This window comes from Buteo buteo, chromosome 15 (genome assembly GCF_964188355.1).
Source record: "Buteo buteo chromosome 15, bButBut1.hap1.1, whole genome shotgun sequence".
Lineage (NCBI taxonomy): Eukaryota > Metazoa > Chordata > Aves > Accipitriformes > Accipitridae > Buteo > Buteo buteo.
In genome coordinates this window covers 24,503,006-24,516,859 of record NC_134185.1, presented here as the reverse complement: position 1 = coordinate 24,516,859, position 13,854 = coordinate 24,503,006, and the positions used below count along the sequence as shown (strand labels likewise).

The following is a 13,854-nucleotide window of genomic DNA, read 5'->3' as shown; positions in this document are numbered from 1 at the left end:
TCACTTCACCTCTCTTGTCCTCAGCTCTCCAAACGACACATGGGTATTATCAGAATAAATCTGTTACTGATTTCCAAAGCTCAGATGCTATTGTGATGAACAGAGCAGGGCAGTGAATGTTGCTCCTTAAATGTGCAGTGGTTTTCATCTTCTAAACTGAAGGGAAGTGCTAAAAGGCCCTTTTACCCCAAAGACTCCGTTAGCTGAGTGCTTGAGGCACTTTTGTAGTTTTTCTCTGGTTAGTGATTATGTAAAAGAGGCTTTATCTTACTTAACAAGTCAGAACTCCTGTGGGTATTTAGAATCATATTTTTACGGTGATAAAAAAAGCATCCTTATATTTTATGTTCCATTAGCTTGCATCTCCAACAAAATTGCTGACTGCAATAAGCCTGTGAGACATCCCTGAAGGCAGGGAGGACACCCTCCCTGCAGCTCATGGGTAATTCTCAGTGTCGGGTGACACTGGCTTGGTAGTTTGAGAAAAGTGTTTTGCTTCTAAATGGATCACTTTTGACAGAGAAATAATGATGAGGAAAAAAATGGAATTCCATTTATGGTGATTTTTGTGAAATTGGATTTTAAAGAAGTGCTTTGCTGTAAGAGTTACAAGGGCTACTCTTGGTCCTGGTATTCATACATGCTTTAGAACGAAAGCCATCATTTATGGTTGATGTTATAAATCAGACTACGTATGGGATTGCTCACGGCCTTCCCTGTCTCAATGGTTCATTCAAATGTACTCACAAAATTGTAGAAATATGTTTACTGATATTGGTGTCTACTTTTTCAAATAAAGAAACTCAGTATATAGGTTTTGTTTTGATTTCTTTTGAAAACCAAGGAAGACTGAAGTAAAAATCTCTAGAAAATATGCAATGATAATGTATTTTAGGTCATCAAACACTGAAGCTTAGCAGAAGTTTGCTGCCTGTCTTTGTACAGAACAGAGTGAGACATGGTAAAGGTCATGAAAACAGGTACAACCATGCAGTTAGAAGTATTGCAACTAGGCTCTATAATACTCTGTTTTTTGTAAACTGTTTCAAATTACAGTAAATTAAAACTAAGCTCAATTCTTTCCATATGCCTGTGTTAATACAACCTTTATTTTCATAAAGCAAAAGTCAAGGCAGAGATGTCCCTTCCTCATGGACACTTCAGCTTCAGTGGAAGTAATCCAATAGAACAGCAGCCTGCCTTCTAAAAGCTTCTATACGAGGCTACAGCATATAGCCATTCATCCATCAGTACATCAGCAGCAGCCTGTCAGGTAAGAGAGTGGCTGGAGTGTATTTTCCTATGTTAGAAAATGCCTTCGCTGGTCCTACTACTCTGCTCTTACTAAGTACCACAAATCAGAGCATTTCTACCTGGCCCTTACTGTAACTATCTATACTTTACACACATGAAAAGCACATGAAAAGGTGCTGGGGGGGTGTTACTTGGGAATGATTGTCAGCACTGAGCTCCTGAACTCATTTCCTTGGAAAGTAAAGCTAGAACCACTGTTCTGAGATCATGGAACACTTCATGTGATGCCGTTCTGCTCAGAAAATACCCTTGTGCACAAATAATAATGAAAAGTCTGTTGATTCTCTTCAGGCAATGGTACTAGGACAAGTTTCCCAGCACAAGAGAAACATGCTTTTCCATAAATGAATACAAGTGAAAAGCTGAGAGGTGGGAATCTACCCCACCTTAATTTAGGAACCTGAACTTAGGAGAGAATAGCTCTTTCTAATGATCTTCAAAGGCACCGGCTTCATTAAATGTGCCAATTAGGCAGTTTTATGGAAATTATTTCATCAGATGGCTAACACCTAGTGCAATTTAGGCAGGCTGGACCTCCACAATAAGAAACAGATAGCAGACTGGTGTTCTGTGTACCCTCTAAACTTAAAGAAAGACAGGACCTGCCACAGAGTGGTGCAGAGCACCTGTGTTAGGCACCTAAAGCTGGATGATATGGGGACTCTCCAGGGGCAACCAAAAGTTAATACTCATCCCCACCTCTGGTGAAGTTAGTATGACAAAAAAAGCCCCCAAATCCTAGTGTGTGTGGAGGGGGTGTTCACATATTCTTTGTGAAATCCAGAAGTGTCCTCAAACCCTGGTTGGAAATTCTGAATATTACTTTGCAGCTGAAAACAGTCATTGTTACACTATAGTAGGAACTGTTGGGTTTTGTTTTTTTTTTTCTTTCTTGTTCTTCTGAAAGACAGTCTTATAACAACTGTTAATGCAGAAAGATTGCACAAGGGTAAATAAATTATACAGGTAAAGAGATGCAAATGGTTTACATTGCTGTGCAATCTGTCTGTATCTCTTGCTGGGCCACTGGAGGTTGGCCTGAGGTATAATACCTGGATGTAGATTTAGACTTCCCCAGATCTGGGAGGTGCACTCATATCTGAAGTTACAGAACTGCATAGCATTGCCCATGCCAGCACACCAGGACTCATTGCTGTCCCCAAATAATAATAGTAAAAAGAGTACTTCAGCATAATGACTTGAAAGTCAGGAGATGTACGTGTTTTATCCTTTTACTTTTTGAGGTTTATGATTTCAAGCTTTCTCTCTCCAGCCAGTGTGGATGAGATGCAGTGTTAAGTTTCAGAATTTCTTATGGAAGAAGGAGATGGGGCACTAAAAGGAAACACTAAGTATTGCAAACATTTACTGAAATAAAGACAACTGTCTACATAAAATAATGAGAACAGCAACAAAACTCAGTTCCTGGTCCAGTTTGGGTCAACATACCCCCTCTATGTCAAAGTTTTGGTTTGTAGAACTTGTCCTGTATTAATGAGCAAAGTGGGAGCTGATGTTTTGCCAAAACCACCTGGCCCTCTACTTTCTTAATCCGTCACTTGTCTTAGCTAACTGTGGGAAATGCAACTGAGCAGGCATGAGAGCAAGAGCAGCCCTTCCTCGCAGTCTTGGCCTGAATTCCTACATGCCTCTTACACAGTCTGCACGGGGAATGGAAATGAAGTGGTCGCATGTTGGGGGTCACTGTTGCAAGTTTTCAATAGTAAACCAGTCAGGACAACACATACTAAGTTTAAACACAGCTAAGAGAGAGGGAAATATCTGTATCTGAGAAAATGACTCTATTAACAGAAATGCTTTTGACAACTACTGCGTACTAAAACTCTCTGGAGAAGAGAAGGGCTGCACTTCAGCACCAGACTGTTGTAGTTCTGGTTAGCTTTCCAAACATGTATCACCAAGGTCACTATAGATAGATGTAGTCCATCTTTATAGAAAGAAACAGTGAGCTGTAAGCTGCAAGGTTCTTCATGAAGCCAGAAATACCTAATAAGCTGGAGAATTTTACTAGCTCCCTGCTGCTCTTTGCTCATGCTTGATGGATGGTTGTAGATCCACTGGCGATTCTCCAGACCTGCCTTGGCAATCATGTGGAACATATTATCCTCTCGGGCAGAACTGCCAAATCCATTCCAACCTTTCCACTCAGCTGTAAACCCAAACGCTTAAACACAAATCACTTACAGGACAATGAGCTCGATTGTAAAAAAATTCCATAAAAGGCTGGAAAGGATACCAGTGAATTTATCCTCTCCACTGTTATGATCCTTTGGTCTTTCTTCTTTCCCAAAGGTCATATTTATTTATTTATTTATATATGGCACTGAGGTGATAACAAAGCACTTAGAGATTTTTAGGTAGACACCAACAAATTTACCCTTCACCTTCTGCTATAATGCTGTCTCCAGACTTACTTCTTCTGCTTCACGTGTTTTCATGCTTTTATGAAGATCTAACCTCCGTCAACAGCAGAAACCTCAGAAAGGACACTGATAACTCAGTGCAACAAAAATTTTGTCTGGATATCCAGCTTTGTAATTTTTAAATCCTTTCAACCTTTCAATCCATTTTACTGTGTTTGTCTGGAGTCATTGCCATAGTGCATTGCAGTCACCTCAAGCAACTTCCTTCCCTAGTGTATGCTATCACATTTTTTAGTATGGTGAAGCCCTGCCCATTATATTAGTTGCATATGATATGAGAGCTCATTGCTTTAGACAAGCTGTTTCACCTCCATATGCCACTCATTTCAGAGTTGACCATCACGGCCACTCTGACGTTCTACACAGCTGTCAAGTCATTTGAAGCCCACTCCCATGTCTGAATTTTCAAATGTTGACCCCTCAGTGGAGGTGCTGTAAAGGAATAGCTCAGCTGTAGGTTGCTGGTGGGGTAGAGTCTGGGGGATGGTGAAGGAGGCAAAACATTCGCTTCATTTCTTCATATCTTGTTAGCAGCAAAACCCAGTGGGCTTTATGCAGGAGAAACGCACATCAATGTCTGCAGACTGCCACTTGCAGGTGTTACAGTTTCACCCAGTTAACATCACATATATGCGTATTTCCAAAATCAAAAGCTAGAGGGTCCTACAAGTGAATTCCTTTCCTTGTCTTAGCTAGGATTGAGAAAGTTACATTAGAAGTCCAAAGTCCAAAATCAGTACAAAATATTGGTGTTCCTCTACTAACCTTTCATGTATCACCAGATAATGTCTTTGAAATGAGGTGTTATTTGACATCTCTATTATATTATATCACAAATGGAGCTTACACTCTGCTGGCTGCTTTTCTTCTAACACTTGGGTGATTTTCTATACTAATGAAGTGGCCTGAGTGGCTCTTTGGTTTTAATCATGGGACAACGTGATTGATTTCTGCACCAGTTTTATGTGGACATCTATGCAAGAAAGGCTCTGTCTGCAATAATTTCTTCTGTCTGGTTACCTAATGAGTTTGTTGATTCATTGATTGTGTCACTCAATAAGCTTTTAAAGACTCGTGGATTTGATTTACACTCTATGAATAAGCTGAGAGAAGTTTTGAAAGAGAAACCTAAGATAGATACTTATGTCAGCAGAAATTAAAGATGTGAGTACTTTACCCTAAGGCATTGTTAATAGGGGTTTCATTTTACTTGATTTCAAATTCAGGGCAGAGGCCAATGAAAATTTCATTAATTTGTATGCTGTGGGAACTATATTTGCCAAATTGATTTGGGGAATTTGCATAATATGATGGTCTTAGAACACTGTATAGAGTCTGACCCTTATATTTCATCCCTTTTGAAGTAGAGTACTTCTTCATTTTCATACTGCCTTATTCATTTATTCAGCTTTTGTATCATAGTTATTACTTAACCTATAAAAAATAATGATCTACCAACTGAACACAGTGTTATTATTACTTTCATGTTGTCTTCTGTCATTGTTAGCAGAGTTAACTTTAAAAAATGATTTTTTTTCATGTTTAAATCATTCCATTGTGTGAATAAACATGCAGACATAGAAACTTTTAACTCTGGGAAACATCAGTTCTTCTAAAGATCTTCTGCTAAAGACATTCCGTAACACCTCTGACTCATGGTTAGGGTAACATGTGGTGCCAGTAGAGAGTCCGTAAGTGATAGAACTTTAGAACACTGTGGCATGTCAGAAGCAGGGAGATAGCAGGTTTATACTGATAGAAACAGAGGATGGCAACAATAATAATATCAGATAAATACAGAATATCTCTCTTTGCAGAAATTCTTACGGCTTACTATCAGGTGTGGTGGTTACCACTGCAAGAATTATTGGAGTAATTTGCCTAAAACTTTGAGGACAGAGAAAATAGTGAGCTCTCCATACCTTGTGGTCCCATCTCTTCACAGAAACTCCCAGCCATATAGGTACCTACTCCTTTCTGCTCCAGTCTCAGCCCCAGCAGGCTTTGGCCAGATCCGTTCCTGTTCTTCTCCAGAACGGTCCTTAGGGAAGGCTGCTTTGTCCACTGATTCTAATACAAATCACATTATCAACCATCAAGTCTCCTTTTCCCAAATTACTTGCATTCATTCATCTAACATGCTTCTTTCTGCTGTACTTCAAGTTGCATCTTTCTTTCTCTAAGCTGTTCTTCTCTCAGGCTTTCTGTGTCACATTTTGTAGTTTGCTGATTTCTTCAGTCTTCCCTGGAAATTTCCAAATCCTCGGGAAAGTCCTGTTACTGCAGTCATCTCTGGTTCTGTTTTATACTATCAAACTTTCAAAAACTCTTTTCATTCTGCTCTTTCCTTGCACCACACTCTTTCCCTCTTTCTTTCACTCTTATTTCACGTAAGCCTTTTTTCTGTTCCTCTTTATTCAGAAGTAAATGGCCTGAGATTAATGGTTTCTTAAATCATTCAGATAAGCCATCAAATGGCTTATTTGAACTCAAGTAGTAAACTGGGGTTTAGCTCTTAGTTTTGTTCTTTACTACCTGGCTGGTTCCAAGAATTTAGTATCCCAGAGAAACGCCAGTCAGGAATGCACATATACTTTCAGATTTTTTCCTGCTGATACAGTAACTTTGGTTTTGTGTCTTTTTTTTTTTTTTTTTTTTTCCCCCTGAACCCTTGACATTGGCCTTATTTTTGTAGAAGTTAGGAAACAAGTCTTCTGCGTGTTTGTAAACTGAGGATATAATCACTTCCCTACCTCATATATTCCACTTCAGAAACTCTCTGGTCACCAGTCATCAGCAGCAGACATTTGTCAAGCTCTCTCTCTTGTTTCCAAATCTTCCATCAGAAATTTCCTCTTGGCATCATTGTCACTTGACACTAAGGGGACAATCATCCAGTGAGCAAAAGGCTTGTGCATGCGAAAGAGAATAGCTGGGAATGCCTGCAGTGTAAAACCACTTTTAAAACTTTAATATTAAAACACTAAGCCAAAATGTGTTCTGCAGAAACCAGCCAGTCCTAAGCATGCTACAGTGGCCAAGCCATGATAATTGTTCCTGGGCTGAACAGCTCCACTGTCTTTCTCCCACAGAAATAAAAATGGTAGGAAATATGCCATGGAGCATGGCTTTATGTATTTGTATAACTGAAAACTTGATAGAAGCTGCAACGACGCAAAGTATGTGAATATTATCGGGCTGTTTTATGAAGAGACAAACTGAGGGCAAAGGTTTATGACTTGTCAAAAGCAACACATGGCAGAGCAAGAAGCTCTGGGCTCTCCTCCTGCTTTACAAGCCTGTAAAAAGTACACTAGTGCCTAGCTCTTGCTATGTGGTTTAGATACATTACATTATTAACTTCCATCCTTTTTTTAGTGTATTACTGCTCTGATTGCCCACTAGTAATTTGGGGTAGTTTTACTGGACTGATTTTTGCTCTGAAGCTACAAGTGATCATCTACTAATCCTAACTCACAGCTTTCTGTATAAGCTGATACTGAGTGAGATCGAACATACGGGAAATTGTAATACTACCCTGGAGTTCAACACGCTTTTCCCTTGGTGTATTATTTCAACCTCCTCATGTTGTTCCTTCACAGCAGGAGGCTGCCATGCAGCAGAATTACTATGGATAACACATGTATATACACTCACAGGGGTCACTCACCATTGTAAATTGTTTACACAATCTACAGCACTGTATTCATAAAGGGGAGAATGAAATGTCTTTGAATTTATACATTTTTTCTCCAGAGGTATACGAAATTCTTTCCATATTTCTGATGGACTAAAAATTTTCCCCAGCATACTGACTCTCACAAATACTGCAAGCAGGAACTGTTTTGAATCTGCAGACATAATTTAAGTAAGTGAGAATGAAATTTGGCTAGGATAATCTTATTAATATATTGCTTTTGGCCCTACTTACGATGGCTCTTCAGCAAAAAGCTCCTGTGCTAGACACTACTTTTGCTGTGTATTGAAATTGAGCATTGGTGTTAATAGAAGAGTAAGACCATGGTTTCTTGGGTTTGCCTGGGAAATATTTCCTTCCTGTGAAGCCTCATGCAAGAGTGAAAGAAGGTGAAATGGTTCGTGTTATCTTTTTTTAAAAAAAGTACTGTTATTCAGTGAGGGACCAGCGGAGAACACAGGAATTCCTTACCACGCAGATTCCAGATCCATCAAGGCATCTGTTTGCATTACCATTACAGTTGCATGGAGAGCATTTTCCTGAGCTGGTACGGTAAAATCCTTCTTGGCATCCCTGCAACGAAAAAATAAAAAGTGTTTCCTATGTACATGTATTCGGAGAGTTAGATTTGGTTGAGAGGCAGGGCAAAGCAAGAATTACAACCGTCAGGTCTCCCCGGAGCACACTGCACAACCCCATCATAGCAGACCACACACACGCTGCTGAAATCAAGTCTGTTCTTTCACTCCCTGCCCCAGTGCTGGCTTTTTTGCCTTACAGTATTTAAGCTGTCAGAATTCCTGCCTGTGTCCTGCCCCTGGCCAGCAGCGGTTCCCTGCCCGTGGGTGAGATGCTGGCAGATTCTTACCGCATTTTGTACCAGAGGATGAGTTAACTAGAAATGGTGATCCTTCTTCAGTAAAGAAGGTGTATTTATAGGAAAGGAATACCTTTTCCTTAAAGAAGAAAAGCTTTAGAAATTTGCTTTACGTCAAAGCTTTGATGAACTTTGGATAAGAGCCTAGAGGAGACAGAAACATATCTACAAAGATAATGCCCTTCTGAATGAAAGCTGGCTGGCTGCTTGGGAGGCTACCAACGCAGGTCTGTCTGTGGGACTGGTGAGATGTGCCAGCTATAACCTGTTGTCATTGCAGGAAGTAATCTGTCCCAGGGAAGTACAGTAGTTCTCCCATCATTCTTCATGTGACATAAGAAATAAATGGGGGGGAGATTGTATGAAAGGTAAATTTTTCTTGTTATTTCTTAAATGTGTGGCTGTGCCTGGTGTATATAATTTAGTACTGTTGATAACTTACCAAAGCTTACCAAAATTAAACAGAAGATTGTAAATATCTAAATCACCTTCTTTTAAATACTAATTAATTACTAATACTATTTATAGTATAGTATATATATAGTATATAATAATACTAATTACTAATACTAATACAATAACATAAGGGATCAGAAACATAAACGAAGCTATTAGGATGCCCCTTTAAGACTGGAAAATAAAAAGAAATTGAAAGAGGATAGCTTTCATTTGACATGTTACGTGTAAATTCTTGTTCTCCACTGAGGAACTTCTACCTCGTTATGCAAAGCTGGTGAGACACGCACAGGTTGACCTCAGGAGCAACCTCTGCTACTCAGGCAGCACCTGCTCACCCCTGCAGTCTCCTTGTGTCACATGTATTATGTCAGATCCATGCAAAATCACGAATTTTTGGATCCTAAATCTCTTACCCTTGCCTAACTCTTGCAATGATGTTGCAGAGCTGATGTGAAGGCCCTAGCATGTAATTTAGATTTCCAGAACTTTAGCACACCCTGTTTCTGCTAGCATTTACAAACCCTGTCCCTGAGGTGGCTGTCAGAGCCTGAGATATGCCAGGCTCTCCTGGAATATTTTTTTTGTGACTGCCTCTACAGCACTTTGTGTATTCTGTGGCTCTTGAGGTCACTTACCCTTGCAAAAAAGTGGGAAACGTGGGAAGTTCAAGCGAATCAGAAGGGTATGATCCTTCTGGCATTTGTATGAGCTGTGAGGCTTCTTATTATATTGTACTGATCTAATTAGGATTAGATTTCCTTTGTGTCTCCCTCTTTTTCCTGGGGTGCCCTGAAATAAAGGATGATTTCTTTTCTGCACTGAGCTAACCATCGCTTCTCATGCCCGCTGTAAGCTTTGACATGAACAGCAGGTCTACAATATCAACTGCGGCACTGCTCAGTGATACCTCCACCAGCTGCAAAAACTAGCCCGCGAGTAGTCTTGCCGAATAGCCCTGTTGGTGCTGTGGCTTATTAACCCTGGCACAGTGCTATGGCCAAATTGCTTCTGGGACCTGAACTTGTACATCTGCACGTCGCTGTCGTTAGAGCTGTGGAGCACTGTGTAGCAAGAGTGAGCAATCCCGAGATTCATCTGCATGTCAGCTTCCATTCTCAAGGGTGGCTAGATACTTTTATCCAGCCAGATAATCTGCTTGTTTAGAAAATAAAATATCTTAAGAGATGACTAACAACGAGCTTTGAAAATGAGGTTTACAAATGAATCATGAATCCAATCTTATCCCAGAGAGCCGTGAGAAGCTGAGATGAACATAAATGGAAAACTCAGTTGCCTTTAAGATTCTTACACACAATATTTTATCTGGTTTGCTTTGGAAACACTTTCTTAGATAATAGCTCCTAGGAGGAAAAACCTTCATACCATAGCCACTTTGGGACAGCAGGAATACTATCTATTTGTACTGCTTGTTTCTTTCAGTTGTTTATTCTTAAACACAGAGCTGTAGGACTGGCTTCCACCAGACTAAGGATTTCAGCTGAACGATTACGCCACACACTGTGGAAGGGAGACAGTTAGTTTCTCAACTGAAAACAGATTCTTATCCCAGTGTCTGTCTTGGCAATATTTCTCTCCACCCATGCAGATCTAAGACATGTTATATTCTCTGATGCCCCTCAACTGGTGGGTGGCCCTAGCTGGTCCATTAGTGTCTGCCCAAAAGCTTTCTTGGTTTTGCAGGTCTAAGCAGAATGATTTTTTACTTACAATGGTGAATATGAACAATGGAAAGGTATGAGTGCGTGTAAAGGTGACTATGCAAATCCTTCAGTCAGCCATAAAGATCATCTCCTCTATACTTTGACTAAGGGTATGCCTGCATTGCAGCCATGAGTGAGTTTTCATCGAGCACCCACCCAGCAGTAACAAGGTAGGTGCAGTTCAGTGCAACCTCGCTGGTTCCAGCGGTATGGGCAGGGTTGTACAGTCTTTGCTGAAGTCCACTGGGAACCAGTTTACCTCCTATTATGAGCAGACGCATTTCTCAGTTCCTCAAGACATCTGCCTCAGTTTTGGGTGCCTCTGCTATTCTCGCTGTCAGAGCCCATCTTGAAAATGAGACACAGGGTCCTAAGTCACCTGGGAATTTTTTGGCAACATTTTTTCCCCACATTATTCAATTCATCACAAAAACTTGGAAGGTCCTGATGCTCACTATTTTAATACAGTATTTTAAACCATGGGTTGCATCAATTTAAACCAGTAATGAGGTATCGACAATCAGTGCTATGAGGGAGGTGGGAATGAGGGGAAAATGGGATCCAGATTGTTTCCTTTGGGTTCAGAAGTTTTCTCAGGCATTCTCAATTATTCTGATATGTTTTTGTTGCTCCTTGCCCTACTAGTGATAATGGAGTGATTGGTTAGTTGTTCCAGGGTGTAAGCCAACATCGTATTTATAAAAAGAAGTGTCAGAGTGTTGAGCTAATTGAGGGATTCAAATGGCCGAATGTTCTGGGAGCACAAAATAATTGCACACAAAGCACAAACAGGTCTGGAACAAAATGGAAATATCCTGCCTGAAAAATCGTTATGTAGGCAATTGAGTGAGGAACATTTCCACCCACTGTCTGTTTCTGAATGGTGAAGACAATTAGTAGGTCAAAATGCTAGGTCTGCATTAGCAATTATGTCTTCACAGTTATTAGAATTTTTTTGCCCGAGGGACAACGTTCATTCCAGTTGAAGCTGAAAAGTCCAATCTAATGTGGATCTTGCTGAGCTCTTGAAAATCTTTTACACTCATAGTGCCTTTATTTCCCCAGTTATTTTATTTGCATCTGGATTTAATTATTACATTCCTTAAAAACAAGAACCAGCTGCAGTGCTGAAAGCGCTGTGGAGCCTGTAGTCATATTCTGTTTCTTCAGCCCATTCTGCTGGTATGGGTGCAAGATGGGACTGAAGATGGAATACAATCCACATATACAGGGTATGAGTTTACTCCCATATTATATTCAAGCAGTTCCACTGATTTCGTTGCAGCTGCTCCCCATTTGTGCCTCCATAACTGAGGGCAGAATCTGGTCCCCGTTCCTTCCCTGCTGCCAGCTAGTAGTAGTGGTGCAGCCGTGCCAGGGTAGCTATGTTTGCTGTGACCCTGCCTCTTCTGGCTTGCTTTTCCCAAAAGAAGAGTGTTGTGCTGGTAGCGTGCACGGGCTGTTCTCTGCGGTTACATCTGCACCAGCCAACTGAAGAAGGGCAAGGTATGGTTTCAGGCACTGGCTTATGATCATCCATACTGACTGATGGTTAATGTTCTGCCTTGATTTTGCTGTTTGACAGATTGTGATTTTCCTGACAATGTCCAGCAACAGCTCAGAGCATGGCATCTCTGTTAGGATGTGCTCCCACAGGGGACTCTGTATGGGACTGCTTTTTTCTGGGCAAACACAGAGAGAGCTTTGGCATGTGAACACGAGCTGTGTTGTGCTACTTGACGAGGAGGTCCTCACACTGCTTTATTTGGTAATACAGATGTAGCCATTGACTCATCTAATGGTAAGAATACATGGTATGTTTCTTCAGTTAGTATTGGAACTTGTGACTTTCCTGTGAAGGTATAAAAGCACAAAGGGTCTCTTCCTTCCACAATAAAAGGTTCCCTTGGATCCACACCAGTGTTTGTTATTTCGAGTTTTCTCTTGAGTGCTGGGGTACCTGAAAGGATGTGATTCAGGGTTAAACAGTCTACATTAAGACATTTCAGCCTTTGTAATATTCATTATACTCATGCCTACCAGTCTTGGGCCAGGAATCTCATTACATTCGATTCAAAGCAAACCCAGAAGAAAGAGATGGTGCTTGTCTCCAGGACCACTGTAAAAGAGGAGACAGCTGGTGCGCTTGGGGAACTGAAGCTGAAGAACAGCACTCAAAGTAGCAGTCATGGCACATGAGCTGCCACGTCACCGCTAAGTTTAGCGTCAGCTCAGACTTGGTTGAAGCTGGCCAGCAATCTTGGGGTCTTTGCTGCTAGAGACGGAGTCAAAAGGTGTGCTTCCTTCCAGGTCTGAGAAGGATCCTCAGTGGGCTGCGTGGATGTTCAGACATGAAGGCAAAGATCAAACATTATTACTTAGTAGATTCTCACTTCAAAGGTCTGTTCAGGATAGTAAAAGTGAGTGCAGGCTGGGCACAGTTGAATCCTATAAACTCATGGGCTTGTGATGAAATGAAAATTAACCTAATTAACCTAATATCCCAAATCTACCTGCAAAAATACAAAGAAGTTCTACCCTGTGCCATAAACACCTGTATTTTGTGTAGAAGGGTGATATTTGATGCCAAGAGGCAGAAATGCACATTTTTTTAGTTTCTGGCAGCCCCCTCAAATCACTTCTTCATAGGCCAAGAGGCTAGACAAATGACTGTAGCATAATTTATGGTATGCTACCCAAGTCACAGTAGCTGTTCCTGATCATGCTCTTTTAGTCTTCAGTGGAAGAGAATTAAATTAATTCTCATTACCTGTCATCTGGTGATGGTCAAGCACATACATCGATAGTTACCTCTGGCTAAACTGGCATACCACAGCTTGTTCACCTGCTTTAACTCGATGGTGCAGCAAGTTCATTGGACATATAGTTTCATTTTGAAAAGATTTTTGTGCATTCAAGTTTCCATTCTTCTGCCATCTGACCTGTTCTGTAAAGGTGGTAAAAATATTGTCAGAAGACGTATTCTTAAGGGAGTCTTAGTCCGAGAACTGTGAAGTCTGGTGTGATAGGCTATCTCTCAATCCAAACATCTATAGAGAATTGTGGCATACTGTGAATTATTTGTATAATAATATTTATCACTTGAAGTTGATTCATCAACAGTTTCAGAACTGTGGGACCCTCAAAAGTCCTCACTGTCTGTAACGGAGGGAAAGAAGAAAAAAAGAAAACAAACTCTACTTGAACATTATCAAGTTTTGCCTCAAAGCCCAGGGAAATGAAAAGAGAAAAATGTTGCTCCTCTGTCTGGTATAACAGGCACAATATCAGCCACAGATACCTGTCAAACTGGACACATGAGTAAATAAAGCCCAGGTTTTT

General features: G+C 40.6%; 1 protein-coding gene across 1 annotated transcript in view; it reads right to left on the bottom strand.

Annotated features, from left to right (window-relative positions):
* The window catches only part of LAMA4 (laminin subunit alpha 4), a 107,600-nt gene that overhangs the window by 75,745 nt on the left and 18,001 nt on the right, over positions 1 to 13,854 (bottom strand). The window contains exon 2 of the mRNA XM_075046773.1: positions 7,927 to 8,028. Coding sequence (XP_074902874.1) covers positions 7,927 to 8,028 — 102 coding nt within the window. The remainder of the gene's footprint in view (positions 1 to 7,926; positions 8,029 to 13,854) is intronic.